Genomic DNA, 19,486 nt, shown 5'->3' with positions numbered 1-19,486 from the left:
CAGCACACTGTGATCACTGCCACCTAGTGGTTCCTGTATCTGCAGATTCTTAATGCATGAAGAATCACTACTGATAATCAATTCAAGAGTATTGCTCCCTGTAGTTGCTTCCCGAACATGCTGATTTAGAAAACAATCATCCAATAAATCCACAAAAGCCTTGCTAGTGTGTGATTGACCAACCCACAAATTCCAGTCAATATCTGGGAAATTAAAATCCCCAATTATAAGACTCTCTGATTTACTGGCCCACTCTATTTCTCTGTACAGTTTCTTATTATACTCATCAGAGTCATTAGGCCTATAGCACACTCCTATTCTCAATTTTGATCTCCCAATGCTTGTCACACCAAACTGACTCGACACTGCACTGTCTAGCGATGTCGACTGGCTTCACTTCCTTGGATTTTATGTGTTTCTTAACTAATAGCATAACCCCTCCTCCCTTCCTATGCTGTCTATCCTTTCTGTGGACGTTGTACTCCCCAAATTCCAGTTCTGCATTACTTATATCTGTGTGACACCACGTCTCTGATATCCCAACAATATCCGTCTTTGATGCTTTGAGCAATACCTCAAATTCATCAAATTTATTTTCCAAATTCTTATCATTGGTGTACACGCAAGTATACATGCACCTATTCCTATTCTTAGCTAACCTAACACAACCCATGTGTTTACTTGTACCCCAATGACTCCCAGCAGTCTCTGAAATATCCTGCATCTTATTTTCCAAGCTGCTGCTCATTCCAATAGAAGCAGTTTAAGAATCACTTTCACCTCTGCCAGTGGCTACTGTTAATCTATTAGCATGCCTCGATAGCATCAGCAAATATTCTTGCACCCTTTCTATTTAAGTGTATCCCATCCCTGTAGAATCAGTCTCTCCTGTTAACAAGTACAGACCAGGCTGAAAAAAATTCTACCCCTTGAGCCTTGCACAATCTTTCCACGGCCAAATTGATCGACAGGGCTCTCATCATATACCCCCTCCTATCGTGTCTGGGCAGTTAATTCATCTGACATCAATTTGGCTTCAACCTTGAACAGTATTTCTTAATTGGTATGGAAAGCTTAGTAGCTTCAAGTTACATCTTTAAGTAAATCCCACATTGGCAGTGATCACCTAGTGCAGTTCCTTATGCATGTATAATTGGTGCTCATAATCAGATCAAGAGTATTACTCCCTTCTGGCTGCCTCTGGAACATGATTCTGTAGAAAACAATCAGCAAATAAATTGACAAAATCTTGCTAGTTTGCAAGTGACCAAACCACAAATTCCAGTCACTATCTGGGAAGTTAAAATACCACATTATAAAACATTCTGATTTACTGGTCCACTGTATTTCTCTGTACAGTTGTTTGTTGTACTCATCAGAGTCATTAGGCTTATAACATGCTTCAAATCACATTTTTGCTTTCCCTGTGCCAAATTGACTCAACATTGCACTGACCACCCATGTCAATTGGATTTGCTGCCTTAAATTTTATGTTTTTTCACTAGCAGCATAACCTTTCCTCCCTTTCTATCCTGTCTTTCTTCACACATTTTACTCACCAAATTGCAATTCTGCATTCCTTATATTTGTAAGACACCATGTCTCTGATATCTTAACAATATTTGCCTTTGATTTCTTGACGAGCACTTCAACTTCATCAAATTTTTTCTTGTTGTGCTAGTATTTCTGCACATGCAAGTAACACAGCTCAAATTACCCATCGTCAGATATTTGAAAATTGAAAGGTACCAGCTGTGGAGTTATCCTCTGACTGGAATTTTTATAAATGCATTCCAATTCATTAAAATTCTTTTATTAAATAAAAATTAGAATTATAAAAGCATTATTGAATTTTTTTCTCTGACAAAGGCTTTATTGACAAATTCAAATGAACTTCTCAGCTTTTATTGAAGTTAGAGAAAAAAGATAACTTGATTTTCTGTGATTTTATTAAGGCTAATTCTAAAAGGTTTCTTTTTTTCTCTTTTTTTTTTTTTTTTTTTTTTTCTCTCTATACATCAGTACTGTTCTGTTGATATACAGAGTAGGAATGTTTGATATATGTACAGTTTTTTTTTTTTTTTTCTTTTTTTTTTGTTGAGAATAATCTTCCAGAACACTGTATCCACCCACCACTGATCCAGGGCCCTTTTCTTTTTTACTTTTTAGTAAAAGGGGTCAAATTCACAAATTTGTTCCCATTTACTACTATTGCAACAGCAGGTAAATTTGGAAGCTCCTGCAAATGATAAGTGTTTTGCCTATTTTTATCATATTTGTGATTGATTAACTTATTAAATTGTGTTTTACAAAGATATTAAATAGGCTTTGTTGTGTTTGTTAGCTTATTTTTAAATTTAACTAATGCTTATTGTATGACTCACTGCTTGTATCACTGTTGTATCGGTGTTTGGCGTGAATATTGTAGAATATAACCAGTAGAGCAGAAGAATACTAGGGTTTTAATCATGATAAATAAGTGATTTTGAAGGTTTTAATCACTTGTGGGGCATATATCTTTTGTATTTAGCTAAGGATATAACTTTTACAGTATAGGTAACTTGATAGCTTTTATCTTGTACTTGACAGTGTAGTAGTTGTTGGTGACTCTATTGTCAGGGAAACAGGGAACATGGTATTAGCATTAGTAGAGGCATTTGATGCAAGAAAGCAAGCTTATGCAGCATCAGCCAAAAAAAAAAAAAAAAAAAACCCACTTCCACTTCACCCCTCTTTTCGTTCAAAATACCTGTCCAGCTGAGCCTTAAACTTATTTAGGCTATCAACCTCCACCACAAGGGATGGAAGTCTGTTCCACCAACCAACCACCCGCTGGCTAAAGGCAAATTTCCGCATGTCTATCCTACATCTGTCTTTCCTCAATTTGAATTTATGCCCTCTCAGGTGATTATTCTGAGCTAGAGGAAGAATCCCATCAGCATTGAGCATGCTCAAACCATTCAAGGCTTTATACACCTCTATCAGATCACCTCGCTGGTGCCTAGTCTCCAGACACTGTAATTTGCAAAACTTAAGCCTTTCTTCGTAAGAGCACCCCTTTGTTCCATTCACTAATCTTGTTGCCCTTCTCTGTACTCGTTCCAGCAGCTCTACATCCTTCTTGAAATGAGGCCTCCAGACCTGTATACAGTACCCTAGGTGTGGCCTGACCATCGCCTTATACAATTGGATAATCACCTCCTTATCCCTGCTGGAAAAATTCCTGTATATCATTGACAATACTCCATGAGCTACTCTTGCAGCCCGTCTGCACTGCTCAGAGAACTTCATATCCGCCTGCACAACCACCCCCAAGTCCCTTTCATTCTCTACCACTGTCAGTGTAGTACCACAGAGTTGATACGTTGCTCTGGGGTTGCTGTTTCCCATGTGTAGTACTTTACATTTGTCAATGTTAAACTTCATTTGCCACCTCTCAGCCCATCTGCTCAACCTATCCAGATCCTGTTGCAGCAGCGTAGTGTCCTTGACAACCCTGCCAACCTTTGTATCGTCTGCAAACTTGGACATTAAGCTTGATATACCATCATCAATATCATTTATAAATACAGAAAACAATAATGGACCCAACACTGAGCCCTGAGGGACTCCACTAATAACCTCAGTCCACGATGAGCAGTGTCCATTGATTACCACTCTCTGTCTTCTCCCCCTCAACCACCCCTTTATCCATAGCAGCAATTTGCCTCCAATGTCACACTGCTCCAATTTGTGTAGCAGTCTTCCATGTGCAACAGTATCAAAAACCTTTCTAAGATCCAAGTATATAATATCACAAGTTATTCCCTGCATCCAGTTCTTTTGTGACTGCATCATAGTATCCAATCAAGTTGGTCAACCAAGACTTCCCCTTAACAAAACCATGCTGTGTCTGAGCTATAACTGAAGTCTTGTCTAAATGACCCTGCAGTGCTTCTTTAACCAGTGCCTCCATTAATTTTCCTGGAACAGAAGTTAAGCTCACAGGTCTATAATTACTTGTGTCAGCCTTTGATCTTCCTTTGTGAATTGGGGTCACATTTGCACATTTCCAGTCTATGGGTACCTCCCCTGAGTCCAAGGAAGCTCTCATAATTATGGCTAAGGGTTTGCTTACTTCCTTTGCTGCCTCCTTTAATATAACTGGCTAGATCCCATCCACCCCGGGTGCCTTTCTTGTGTTTATCTTCAACAGTTTCTCCTCCACTTTACTCCCAGTTATTTCAAGATTCTGTAGCTTACTGCTAGAGTTGAATACACCTCTGACATTCCCCTCGCTGAATAACTCCTCATGTGTGAATGTCGATGCAAAATATTCATTTAGTTTGTTAGCTACCTGAGCAGGATCATCAACAGTTGACCCATCAATATCAAGTGGACCAATCTGATTCATCTCCTTCCTTCTAGAGTTTACATAAGTAAAGAACTCTTTGCTGTTTTTCTTTGCATCCCTTGCCGAGGATTTCTCGTAATCTGCCTTCGCCTGCCTAACCTCCTTTGTAACTTGGTTGCATATCAACTTGTATCTATCATAGGCTTCTGTGTCATGTGTTAATTTGTATGTATCCCATGCATTTTTCTTCTCTGCCATATGCCTCATTAGTTCATCTGACATCCATTTTGGCCTAAACCTTGAACAATATTTCTTAGTTGGTATGTAAAGCCTAGTAACTTCCAAGATGAGTTCTTTGAATGCTTCCCACTTTGAATTTGCTGTTGGTAACATCATCAGTTGGTTCCACTGTATAGAATTTAAATACTGTCTCAGTCCATCGTAGTCGCCTTTACGGAAGCAATAACCCTTCCCTTTACCCCTAATGGTAGTTACCTCTTTGAGTAAATCCCACTTCAGCACACTGTGATCACTGCCACCTAGTGGTTCATTTATCTGCAGATTCTTAATGCATGAAGAATCACTGCTGATAATCAAATCAAGAGTATTACTCCCTCTAGTTGCCTCCCGAACATGCTGATGTAGAAAACAATCATCCAATAAATCCACAAAAGCCCTGCTAGTGTGTGAGTAACCAGTCCCCAAATTCCAGTCAATATCTGGGAAATTAAAATCTCCCATTATAAGACTCTCTGATTTACTGGCCCACTCTATTTCCCTGTACAGTTCCTTATTATACTCATCAGAGTCATTAGGCCTATAGCACACTCCTACTCTCAATTTTGATCTCCCAATGCTTATGTCACACCAAACTGACTCGACACTGCACTGTCCAGCGATGTCTACTGGCTTCACTTCCTTGGTTTTTATGTGTTCTTAACTAATAGCATAACCCCTTCCTATCCTGTCTATCCTTTCTGTAGACGTTGTACTCCCCAAATTGCAGTTCTGCATCCCTTATATCTGTGTGACACCACGTCTCTGATATCCCAACAATATCTGCCTTCGGTGTTTTGAGCAATACCTCAAATTCATCAAATTTATTTACTAAACTCCTAGCATTGGTGTACACGCAAGTATACCTGCACCTGTTTCTATTCTTAGCTACCCTAACACAACCCATGTGTTTACTTGTACCGCAATGGCTCCCAGCAGTCTCTGAAATACCATGCATCTTGTTTTTCAGGCTTCTGCTCATTCTCATAGAAGCAGTGCAAGAATCTCTTTCACCTCTGCCAGTGGCTACTGTCAATCTATTGGTCTTTGTCTCCCCCCAAGCTAGCAGTTTTCCGACCCACCTAACACTGCCTCGATAGCATCAGCAAATATTCTTGCACCCTTTCTATTTAAGTGTATCCCATCCCTGTAGAAGCAATCTCTCCTGTTAACAAGTACAGTCCAGGCTGAAAAAAATTCTACCCCTTGAGCCTTGCACAATCTTTCCAGGGCCGAATTGATCGACAAGTCTCTCATCATATACTCACTCCTATCGTGTCTGGGCAGAATTGCAGACACTTTCAACTTCAACCCTAATTCTCGGCTTTTGTTCAATAGTGACCTGTACTTGTTAAGTAATTCTGCCGGTCTCCTACTCTTAATATTATTAGTGCCAACGTGTACAACTATATCACCTTTTGTGCCCTTAAAAGATGATATTCGCTCTACAACGTCATCAACCTTTGCCCCTGGCAGACATACCCTGGTCCTGGTCCTTTTTACATACCCTGGTATGTAAAAAGGATAGGTGGAACAGGACCAGGGTATGTCTGCCAGGGGCAAAGGTTGATGATGTTGTAGAGAGGATATCATCTTTTAAGGGCACAAAAAGTGATATTGTTGTACATTGGCACTAATGATATTAAGAGTAGGAGACCGGTGGAATTACTTAACAAGTACAGGTCACTGTTGAAAAAAAGCAGTGAATTAGGGTTGAATTTGAAAGTGTCTGCAATTCTGCCCAGGCACGATAGGAGGGGGTATAGGATGAGAGCCTTGTTGATCAATTCGGCCCTGGAAAGATTGTGCAGGGCTCAAGGGATTGAATTTTTTTCAGCTTGGTCTGTACTTGTTAACAGGAGAGACTGCTTCTACAGGGATGGGATACACTTAAATAGATAGGGTGCAAGAATATTTGCTGATGCTATCGAGGCAGTGTTAGTTGGGTCGGAAAACTGCTAGCTTGGGGGGGGGGATACAAGAACTAATAGATTAACAGTAGCCACTGGCAGAGGTGAAAGAGATTCTTGCACTGCTTCTATTGGAATGAACAGCCTGGAAAACAAGATGCAGGTTACTTCAGAGACTGCTGTGAGTCATTGTGTTACAAGTAAACACATGGGTAGTGTTAGGGTAGCTAAAAATAGGAAAAGGTGCATGTATACTTGCATATACACCAATGCTAGGAGTTTAGTAAATGTCGACTGGCTTCACTTCCTTGGATTTTGTGTTTCTTAACTAATAGCATAATCCTCCTCCCTCCCTACCTTTGATGTTTTGAGCAATACCTCAAATTCATCAAATTTATTTACCAAACTCCTAGCATTGGTTTATACACGCAAGTATATGTGCACCTGTTCCTATTCTTAGCTACCCTAACACAACCCATGTGTTTATTTGTACCACAATGACTCCCAGCAGTCTCGGAAATACCCTGCATCTTGTTTTCCAGGCTGCTGCTCATTCCAGTAGAAGCAGTGCAAGAATCACTTTCACCTCTGCCAGTGGTTACTGTTAATCTATTAGTCCTTGTATCCCCCCATCGAAGCTAGCCGTTTTCCGACCCACCTAACACTGCCTCTATAGCATCAGCAAATATTCTTGCACCTTTTCTATTTAAGTGTATCCCATCCCTGTAGAAGCAGTCTCTCCTGTTAATAAGTACAGACCAGGCTGAAAAAGATTCTACCCCTTGAGCCTTGCACAATCTTTCCAGGGTCGAATTGATCGACAAGGCTCTCATCATATACTTCCTCCTATCGTGTGTGGGTAGAATTGCAGACACTTTCAAATTCAACCCTAATTCACCGCTTGTTTTTTCAACAGTGACCTGTACTTGTGAAGTAATACTGCCGGTCTCCTACTCTTAATATCATTAGTGCCAACATGTACAACTATATCACCTTTTGTGCCCTTAGAAGATGATATCCGCTCAACAATGTCATCAACCTTTGCCCCTGGTAGACATACCCTGGTCCTGTTCCACCTATCCTTTTTACAAAGCATTTTTCCCGTTTCCCTGACAATAGAGTCACCAACAACTACTAGTTCCTGTGGGACCAGCGCATTCTGCCTTGGGATTTGTCGCTGTGTTGCGTGATGACCAAGTGCAAGCTCTGGCGTTGATGTGGGTAGCTGAGAGCTTGATGGGCCCTCAATTTAGATCCTTCGAGGGCATCCACCCTGTTCTTCAAGCTCTCATATAGGCCCATAACAACACTGAGTTGTCACCTGATTTCCTTACATCGCGCACACACAAAGACATCCCCCATGTCCCATACCCGATTGCTCCACAAACATCATGCAAGCAATGCATTTTAAAAGACTGTGATTCAGAGGGCAACTACTCTCCTCAGTTCTCCCCTGAACCCCAGCTCTCCCATTAGCTTGAGCCTTTTGCTTTGCTGCTCTGGTCTGAGTCATGATTTCGATTTAATTTCAATAAAATATCAATTTCTGTACAAAATTATAACCTTAAACTTGTATTCAAACACAGTTATAATGCTATATATATTTTCCAGTATCGAGTATTATCTACGAATTCTGTTTATATAACTTCCGTATCAAGTTATGTATTAATTAATTATGTTACGTTTGTAATCTAAGTCGTTATATGTATTTAGTTAAAAAGTACAATTTAATTGACAATGAAGTTTAACAAGATTAATAGATTTTACTGATTGATTGACAATATTATATTATATACTATTCTATACTAAGCTTATTCTATCCAGTTTGGGATATAACGTATTCTGTAGCAACGGCGGCAAGTTACGAACGGTAAATCTACGGACACTTAAGTATTAATTAACTTCCAAATCTCGCTGTCTCAATTCAGAATAAACTAAGGATCCTGACCAGGTCTATAAGCTACTTATAGAAAATAATTTGATATAACAATTGGTCAATAAAGCGGCTAAATATGGCTAAAAAACTTCTCGTTCAGCGGAGCTGCAACTTGTAGCACGTGGATTTGATACCCTTACCGATACTAAGTAATACCTACAAAATCTCTATCTAAGTTAAACTTTAAACTAAGTATTGTAACTAGGAATATAAAGCTACTCTAGAAAATAAGTTAATATGCCAATTTAAGCTAATAAAATAGAAAAAACTTCTCTATTCCAGGAGCAGTAAAAAACTTCGCCTGCACAAGGTTACTCTCATTCTCCTCTCTGATCGCTCACTGAGGGTGATGGTGGATGGCTCTCTGTCTTATAACTTCTCCACTAATGCTAGTTTCCCCCTAAGGTTAAGTTCTTTCCCCCACCCTTTTCCTCTTGCATATTAATTACCTTCTTCCATTGACTGGAAATCCTATCCATAGTTTTGCCATTGAAAGCACATTGCATTCCACTTTCCATTTTGAGAAACATTTCCCTGCTCAATCAGCTTCAACTTCTCAAATATCCGCTACTAATTTCCTTAAATGCCGATCTCCAGGTAATTCTCCAGTGCCACAAAGACAACTTAGTTGATTTCAATCCTTCTAAACTCAGTCTTTTCTTATATCTCACAAAAAGGATTCTTCTGCTCCTATGCTTATCTTTGGTGACACTCCGATTTCTAGGCAAAATGATATATCTCTTTTTGGGATTACCCTGACTTCTAATCTCTCTTGGCACAAGCATATTACAAATATTGGTTCCTCTGGGTAGTGCCCCCAAATCTGGGGTAGTGCCCCCAAAACTTCTCTCAGGCTTCTAGATTCCATTCAGAAGAGGGCAGTTAGGTTAATTAATGACTCCTCTCTAACAGAGCCTCTCCACTCTCTGTCTCATAGACATACTGTTTCTGCTGCATGCCTTTTCTACAGATACTTCCATGGGTACTGTTCTTCTGAATTGCTTCTGTAATTCTCGCTCTTTCTTTCAAAACAGTCCGAATATGTGCTGCCACAAGCCAACATCCATTTACTGTCCAACTTCAAACTCACAGAACCAACTTTTCATCTTCCTCTTTTATTCATTCGATTGCCGTTTTCCGGAACAGCCTTCCTTCCCTGAAAATTACAGTCTACAGAAGTTCAAGTCTAATGTCAACAAATATCTTCTTTTGTCTTCTCAACCTTCAACCCGAGAACGGTACTAAGTACCATAGGTTCTAATACCTCTCGCGTTTGGCGTTTTCATAAAAAAAAAAGTTATCATCAAGAAACTCTGCTTGGTGTTGATCATTAACTGCTCCACTCAACTTGACATCTTGCTTGTATCCCTTCATTGATATCATGTGTCAGTACCGATCATTGGGGAATCCCACGTCTTACACTAGCCCAGCCTGAAAATCAGCCTTTAATCAGAACCCTCTGCCTCTTGTCCTGAAGCCATGCTGCAGTCCCTCTGAGAATTTTCCCTGTGATTTCGACATGGTCCATCTTGTACAGTAACCTTTCATGCTTTGCTGGAATCCAAGCAAACAATGTTGAAATTATATCCTGCATCTAGTGTATGAGTAACTCTGTCAAAAAAGCTAACCAGGTTAGTAAACATGATTTTCCCTTCACTACACCTTGCCGTGTTCTGTTTAGAATTCCATTTCTATCTGAATGATCTTATACTGCACTCTTGATAATTGCCTCTGTGATGTTCACTACCAGTCTGACCTGACTGGTAGTGAACATCACAGGTTGGTAGTTACCCACTTTACTCTTAGAACCACCCTTATGTATTGGCAATATATTGACACTTCTGCAGTCCAACGAAATAACTCCTCAGTCTAGTGACAATCTCATAATTAACTCCACTGTTTTAATGCCCTCTCTTGCCACCTCCCTCAAAAGTATAGGGCATGTGCTATTAACTCCCAGAGTCTTACTCTCCTTTAGTCTTGAAAGTTTTTCTGATAATTAATCTTTTTGTATCATTCTGAAATTTCAATATTGCTAATTTCATGCTTTCCAGGTTCATGTACTTGCACAGTTTCTCTTCAGTGTGAAGGATCTTCTTTAAATATTGATGCAAATTTTAGTTCATCTGCAATATAAGCTGGATTAGCTAAGACTTTTCGGGTCCTTTATATAATAGTATGATTTGTTTGTCTCTTCTTTGTATTCACATGCATAAAAAATTCTTTCTTCCTGCTCTTTACTCTCTGAGCTAACAATTTCTCATAATCCACCCCTGTCAGCCTAACCTTTTCTATGGAACTGTTACAGATCAGTTTGAAGCTGTAGTAAGCTTCGGTAATTTTTGTTACTCCATAACTTTTCCATGCTATATTTTTCTGCTCCTTTGAACCATCTAGTTTGTTATTCATCTATCTCAGAATCTTCCTTGTGCTGTTCTTTCTTAATGGTATATGTGCATTCAAGGTTTCAATGATTATAATATGAGGAGCATTTGAAAAGTTTATGGCCTAAGTATGAAGGGTTTATTTGAGGAGTCTGGAACATGTTACTGTTCAATGCAGTCCCCTTTAGAGTTAATATACTTTTTTTTTTTTCACCAATGCTGAAATGCATTTATTCCAGTGGAATGCTTCCACTGCAGAAATGATGCCACTGTCAATGGGAAAATGGATGCCAGTCAGGTAGTTTTTCAAATTAAGAAATAGGTGAAAGTCTGATGGTGCTAGATCTGGTAAATATGAGGGTTGGTCTAAGATTTCAAAACAGCACTCATGCAGTGCAGCCATGTGAAAAGACTCATTTGCTGAGTTTTCTTTGGCATTTTTCTTTAATATTTTCATGCAGAGGCCTCACACTTCATCAGCATCCCATAAAACTGATGCCATCATCTTGTCAACAGGAGGGATTGATTTAGCTTTCATTGGAGTGGGAGAAGAGCTGTGTTTCCATTGTTTGGGTTGCTCCTTTATCTCTGGCTGAAAGCGATGGACTGTTGTCTCATCCATGATCACAAACTTGGCAAGCGAATTTGCTTGATCTGTTTGAAAACAATGCAAATCCACACTCGACTTGACAACTCTTGTGCATTTCTGATCTGTTGTCAACAACTTTGGGACTCATTGTCACAACACATTTTTCATAGTGAGTACTTCTGCTATTATGTGGTACATGCATTCAGATTAGATGCTCATGATACTGGCAATGTACTGAAATGTCACTCATCACCAGATCATGCATACTCTCAACTGCTGAAGTGAGCTGGATGTTTCAGGTCTTCCACAGTGTGGGTCATTTCAGGCTTTTTCTCCATTTTTAAATTCTGCTGCCCATTTCTTAACTAGAATAGGAAGGGAGCATCCTCCCCTAGTGTTGTATAACCATATCCTCATGAATTGCCTTTTGGTGTTAGTCCCTCTTTTCCCCCCCATATAGTGGATGACTGCACAGTATGGTTTTGTCCATCTTACCTCATTTCCACATCTTTGTTGACTTCGGGACTTATAATTAAGAAAGATGTTAATGAAACTATAAAACTTGGTAGATTACTATTTGAAGTGTTATACATTAAGTACAGAAATTTTCCAGGTGACACCACTAAGTCTGTTATATATCTATTATGTCAGCATTAGTTATCTTAATGGCGCCTCCGTAGCCAGGTGGGCAGGAGCGCCAGTGCGTAGCACACGCTTCTTGATTAGACCGGGGTTCGAGCCCGTGACCAACAAATACGGAGGATGCGGAAAGGTCAGGGAATGACCACCGCATATCCCCGGAGTAATATGGCCTTAGTTGCTAATGCTCCTGAAAACCAAATAACAACAACAAGTTATCTTAATCTGAAATTTTAACTGTTATTACTAACACAGTTAAGAATAAGTGTTCTCATGTAGTTTGCTACCCCAATACACCTCTTGTATTTACTTAAACATGTTTTTCTAGCATTAGCTTCCCACTCATTTGAAATATAACTTCCCTCAGAATATGATGCTACTATTGGCTGTTGCAGCAACAAGCAAGAACTCTTGAGATGGGCAAGTATTGCTTTGACCTATATCATCAGATAAATGCATAGTTATATTACCCCTGTCTTCCCTAACTAGCAGTTTTCCTAAACCCTAAAGTATTTTCAGTGATATTGGCAAAACATTTCTACAACCTTTGTTAAATGTATCTCATATCCCCCCTCCACTAAAACCTTGGAGTTCCTCAAGTCAAGTTAATCCGCATTTTCCGTATATAGTCCCTCCTGTCATACTTGGACAGATTTGCAGTCATATGCTTTCTTACCTAACTAGTAATATTTTTTTAAATATCCTCTACATATATTTATTTATCACTTAATTCAATTTCATCAACTATTGATCTGGATTCCTGAGAATTGTGATTAATTTTTTTCCTCCCTTAAGGTGACACCACTGTTTTTGTTTCCTTGCATTATTACTAATATTAATTTCTTCAATTTCAAGCCAAATTTAGAAAACTAAGGCTATTTTCATATTTCAAAACTATTTTCATGTTTCCATTTATTAAAAATGGTGTCTGGTCACTGTTTTTAGTCAGAAACAGATAAGAGTTTTCAGCTTGTTGAAATGGCCTTGTAAAACATGTATGGTGCCTCCGTAGCCAGGTGGGCAGGAGCGGCAGTGCGTAGCACATGCATGTGCGCCTCCGTAGCCAGGTGGGAAGGAGCAGCAGTGCGTAGTACACGCTTCTTGATTAGACTGGGGTTCGAGCCCGTCACCACCAAATACGGACGATGCGGAAAGGTCAGGGAATGACCACCGCATATCCCGGAGCAATATGGCCTTAGTTGCTAATGCTCCTAAAAATCAAATAACTAACAATAACAAGCATAGCACATGCTTCTTGATTAGACCGGGGTTTGAGCCTGTGACCACCAAATACGGAGGATGCGGAAAGGTCAGGGAATGACCACCGCATATCCCTGGAGCAATATGGCCTTAGTTGCTAATGCTCCTAAAAACCAAACAACAACAACAACAACAATAACAAAACATGTATATACATCCACGCTCCTCTGTATCCCCATACTAAATACATTTATATACTTATATATTGCTAAAAGGACTAACTGTGTAGGGTAGTAATGTAACACTTTTATGCTGAGTGATCAATAAACTGTTAAACTGTTTTTTTTTATTACTTGGAAAGGATTTTTTCCAACATCAAAATTAGTATTAGCATGTGTAAAGTCATATAATTAGATTAAAGAATAAAAATGTTTTGAAGGAGTTATTCCGCTGTATTGAGCTTTGATAATGTTATTATTGTTTTTGATTGAACATATGCTTACAAATAACTATATTCTTTTTGTATTTTTTTGGAATGGTTTCTTTAGAACTTCATTTAAATAAGAATTCTTTTTCTTTCAAAAACATATTTTCAGTTATTTACAGAATATGGAAGGTTGGCTTTAGAAGATTCAAGTGAAACACCATTTCAGGTAATAAGTAATTTCTTTTATGATTTAGACAATTTATTTAATTCAAGTATTCGACACTATAAAAAGTTAACTACTTTCTATACTAAATTGAACTTTTGAACTTTTTTTAGATGAGTTAATTAGAACAAAGCTCTGCATTCTTTCTGTCCAAAATGTGACATACAAAAAATATAAATCAGCAAATGGCATCCTATTGTTTCCATGTATCCACTTACTGAGGGTGACTTATGCAGAATAACTTCCATTGGCATTACTGTCCAACAGAAATATCTACCTGTCCAGTTCCTCCACAAAACTACCTACTCCATATATGTATTTTTTTTTTTTTTTTTAATGTATTTTATGTGATGGTTCCAGTGGTGTCATTGATTTTACTCGATTGCATGTTCTTATATATACAGCACAATATGTAGTACTCCTATAATAAGGGTTTTTTTTTTCCCTCCTTTTGCTACCAAACAATAGTGTAAATTATCTCCAACCCATTCTGCTATGTTTGTGGACATTATATAAAGCCAAAGTAGATGAAGTAGAACTTTTGTGGTACTGTGTTTTGAAATGCTTGTGTGTGATCAAAACAAGCAGTGGGCACCAAATTTCTACTCTTGTAGTTGAAGGTCAGTATTAGAGGGATGGTTTTGTGGTAAATTAATAAATAAAATAAATGTCTCTTTATACTCTGGATGGCCAAACCAGAAGAGTTCACAATTTTATTGTAAATATTTTTGTTTCAGCTGACAGTGCAGAATCAAACAATGGGCTGTGCTCATTTTGTGGCAGTGTGTGGGGCTTGATCTCACAATGTGTGAATTTGCATCTGTGCACATTACCCCAGGACCACAGCCATTTCCATAATCCACATCTGGATTATGGAAATGTGGTGCTTTTCTTGAGCAAGCTTCTGAGGCACAATTCCAATTAACCCATTCAACAAATTCACCATTCAGTTCAGAAACCTTTTAGTCATATGTTTATGCCTTATACTATACCTTGAATATGGAGAGCTGGAAAATCATAATCATGACTGCTACTTTTGTTCAGTGGACATATCAAAGTTTAAAAAGTCCCCAGCTCAAAAAAACTGTTAGTATATTCTTACATACCATCCTCTTTTGCTTTAGTTCCACACATGAAGTCCTGCCAATTCCCAATCCATCTTCTAGAGAAGGTTTCTGAACTGAATGGTGAATTTGTTGAATGGGTTAATTGGAATTGTGCCTCAGAAGCTTGCTCAAGAAAAGCACCACATTTCCATAATCCAGATGTGGATTATGGAAATGATCCACATCTGGATTATGGAAATGGTTAGATACATCTTAGCACCAGATGTGTCTAACCAAATCCAGAGCAGATCTCCTAACATTCACATTTAAAAGAGTGAAATGTACTGGATTCTAGCATCCAAATACAGAAAAATGTGTCATTTATGCATGATTTTATACAACAGTACATAGTACATAGCTGCCAACTCCTTATTAGTGTGAGTACCTGCTGTCACTGCTGTATTAGTGTCAGTGCCATCGTTTTTCCATATTTTTAACCAATAGTTCTCAGCCATGATTAATACCTGAGAATAGTTTCCATAATTATTTTGCTGTATTAGTGTCAGTGCCATCGTTTTTCCATATTTTTAACCAATAGTTCTCAGCCATGATTAATACCTGAGAATAGTTTCCATGATTATTTTGTTAGCCATAAAAAAAAACCTTTATTCTGCAGTTTTTCATTTCCATTGCAACACGTGATACAACCCAGTGATAATGCTCTCAATATAGAAAGCAATAAAGATTAATAAAAAAAATTTACAGTTTATTAAAAACTAATATAATTACATATTTATTTTCACAGAAAACAAATTATGTTTTCAACTCCCTACTCGTGTTGCCAATAAAGTATAGGAATACAAGCCACTGCTTTTCCCGTCAGTAAATTTGTAAAGGCTGCCTTTCTTGTCATTCAGTTACAAAACACCAATGAGGGATAGGTGCAGAGACAATACATGTTAAACATCAAAACAGGTTGACATACTTAAACTTTAACCTATGCTGAATTATACATGGTTAAAAAAAATAAAAAAAGAATAAAATTAATAATTGTTTAAAATCATTGTGGTCATTTTTGAAAGCAAAATTCCTTTCTTTTATCACAATAGTATATTATGATCACTGCAACTTGGTTGTTCCTTCATTTGGAGATTAATTCATGAAGAAACACTGCTGATAATCAGATCAAGGGTATTGCTTTCTCTCATTGCCTCTCTAATATTACGGTGCTTAAAACAGTCATCCAGTACAGAGAGTAAGGCTCTCCTGCTGTGTAAGCATCCAGCTCTCAATTTCCAATTGATATCCGGAAAATTAATATTCCCCATTATATGACATTCTGATGGGCTGATCCTTTGCATTTGTCTGTATAGTTTTTCATTACAGTCATCACATTCATTAGGCCTATAACATACACTTTCATCTGTACACAAGCAGTTGCTAACATGGTCAAGAAATTACACTCCCAGGTAAACTTAGGAGTTTAATTTTATAGACTATAAATTTTATAGTCTTCAATCACATACAGTGCTTGACAAAAGAGAACATGTAGAAAACATGATGTAACTCGTGCAGCTTGCAATGAAGCAGGACAAAATTTGTTGTGGTGGTGTACCATAGAATAATAATGAAATGAGGAGACAGCGAGAAACTTTGGACAGAAATAAGGGACATATATAATGGTTGTAAGAATTACCAAAAAGGTCACATTACAGAAGTCTATACAAGATACTTGAAAATGTGGTCACATGACATCAATGTGGTATATGATCCTCTCCAACAGCTGACCAGGCCTGACAGTGGTGAACCATGCATGATAAAAGGGTGTATTTGTTGCCACAGGATTATAGATTCTGTGGCAATAAATCCCATTCTTCCACCAGCACAGACAGCTCAAGTGACAGAGGAATTGGCTGTCAGTGTACAATGCGATGCCAAAGGGCATCCCACACATATTCAGTTGGATTTAAGTCTGACGATCATGCTGGCCACTCTAGTCATTGGATATCTTCAGTTTCAAGATATTCCTCCACCACTTGAGCTCTATGTGCAGTGATGTTATCGTGCATGAAAAGTAAATCTGGGACAACCACACTGATAAAATGTCACTCTTAGGGCTCCATTATCTGTTCTCTCAGTACCTCTGCTCAGTTATGGTATCCCTATGAAAAACATCAAGGGATTGAGAATAGCTGATGATAGATGCAGGGCAAGTACATACAATAGTTAACAGTATAGTGTGAGTTGTATTCTTCCTGAGGTCGCTTATGTGTTTTTTCCAAATCTTGTTTGCACCAGTAAATTATTCATTATTGTAATTTCTATATGTAATTTAATTAAATATTAGGTAACTTAATAAAATATGGGTGAGAAAGGAGAGAGAGAGTTTCCCAGGAGTTAGTGTTACTTTGAATCTTTTTATTCTTTGGATTTATATATATTTTTTGTTGGGTTGGTGAGGCTCATAGGAACAAAATAGCACCTTGCCTTACCTATAACCCTATCAACAGTATTAATTATTTTGCTGTATTTATTTTATTATTTTAGTGTTTTTTAAAATTTAATTTAAAACAATATAACCACGTTTTTATTTTCTGTAATAAATTGTTTGAGTTGTTGTTTCTATGACAACTAAGTTGAATGCTCTGGAATGACTTCATAAAGGTAAGTCTCTAAAAAAAAAAAAAAAAAAAAAAAAAAATCTCTAAGCTTTTTGCATTCAGCTGTTCTACAGGGGACATTAAGGCCTCACTCCACTTTGAATAAACAAGAATTAAAGTTAGAGAGTACATTATGGCTGTGGTTTATGCAAGAAAGACAGCGTGGAACATCAATCAGCAGACCCATAAAAGCAGCATCAAAGAAATAGTTTTGATCTTCCATTAAAAGTTTTATGGTACATAAAATTTAATAGCAAGTGCCAGATGACTTGATAGGTGGAATAGAACCAGGGTATGTCTAACAGGGGCAAAAGTTGATGATGTAGAGCAGATTATCATCTTTTAAGGGCACAAGAGGTGATATTGTTGTATACATTGGCACTGATGATATTAAGAGTAGGAGACCGGAGGGATTATCTTAACAAGTACAGGTCAATGTTGAAAAAAAACCACGAGTTAGGGTTGAATTTGAAAGTGTCTGCAATTCTTCCCAGACAATATAGGAGGGAGTATATGATGAAAGCCTTGTCAATCAATTCGGCCCTGGAGAGATTGTGCAAGGCTCAAGGGGTAGAATTTTTCTCGGCATGGTCTGTGCTTGTTAACAGGAAAGACTGCTTCTAAAGGGATGGAATACACTTAAATAGAAAGGGTGCAAGAATATTTGCTGTTGCTATCGATGCAGTGTTAGGTGGGTCGGAAAACTGGGGGGGATACACGGACTAATAGATTAATAGTAGCCGCTGGCAGTGGTGAAAGTGATTCTTGCACTTCTTCTATTGGAATGAACAGCAGTGTGGAAAACAAGGTGCAGGGGATTAAAGAGACTGCTGGGAGTCATCGTGGAAAAAGTAAATACATGAGCTGTGTTAGGGTTGCTAAGAATAGGAACAGGTGCATGTATACTTGCGTGTGTAACCAATGCTAGGAGTTTTGAAAATAAATTTGATGAATCAAAGGTGTTGGTCAACACTTCAAAGGCAGATATTTTTGGGATATTAGAGACATGGTGTCACACAGATATAAGGAATGCAGTACTACGATTTGGGGAGTACAATGTGTGCAGGAAGGATAGACAGGATAGGAAGGGGGGAGGAGTTATGTTATTAATTAAGAAACACATAAAATCCAAGGAAGTACAGCCAGTCGACATGGCTGGACAGTGCAGTGTCGAGTCAGTCAGTTTGACATAAGCACTGCGAAAGCAAAATTGAGAGTAGGAGTGTGTTATAGGCCTAATGACTCTGATGAGTATAATAAACAACTGTACAGAGAAATAGAGTGGGTGAGTAAATCAGAGTGTCTTATAATGGGGGATTTTAATTTCCCAGATATTGACTGGAATTTGTAAATTGGTCACTCACACACCAGCAAAGCTTTTGTGGATTTATTGGATGATTGTTTTCTACAGCAGCATGTTTGGGAAGCAATTAGATGGAATAATACTCTTCATCTGAATATCAGTAGTGATTCTTCATGCATTAAGAATTTGCAGATAAAGGAACCACTAAGTGGTAGTGATCACAGTGTGCTAAAGTGGGATTTACTCAAAGAGGTGACTACCATCAGGGGTAAAGGGAAGGGTGTTTGCTTTCGTAAAGGTGACTACAGTGATCTGAGATAGTATTTAAATTCTGTATGGTGGGACCAACTGATGATGTTACCAACAGCAAATTCAAAATGGGAAGCATTCAAAGAATTAATCTTGGAAGCTACTAGACTTTTCATACCAACTAAGAAATATTGTTCAAGGTTTTGAACTAATTTTTGTTTTGTTTTGAACTCATTAGTCTTGAACTAATGAGACATGTGGCAAAGAAGAAAGACAGGGCATCCACCCTGTCCTTCAAGCTCTCATATAGG

General features: G+C 38.2%; 1 protein-coding gene across 1 annotated transcript in view; it reads left to right on the top strand.

Moving 5' to 3' along the window:
- LOC150084619 (atlastin-2-like) overlaps positions 1 to 19,486 on the top strand; it is a 403,792-nt gene that overhangs the window by 149,544 nt on the left and 234,762 nt on the right. The window contains exon 6 of the mRNA XM_090375357.1: positions 13,864 to 13,920. Within this exon, the coding sequence (XP_090231483.1) occupies positions 13,864 to 13,920 (57 nt within the window). The remainder of the gene's footprint in view (positions 1 to 13,863; positions 13,921 to 19,486) is intronic.

Source organism: Mastigoproctus giganteus, chromosome 6 (genome assembly GCF_048544385.1).
Source record: "Mastigoproctus giganteus isolate SK-2022 chromosome 6, ASM4854438v1, whole genome shotgun sequence".
Classification (NCBI taxonomy): Eukaryota; Metazoa; Arthropoda; class Arachnida; order Uropygi; family Thelyphonidae; genus Mastigoproctus; species Mastigoproctus giganteus.
Note: the sequence above shows the minus strand (reverse complement) of the source record. Positions and strands in the feature narration are given on the sequence as shown.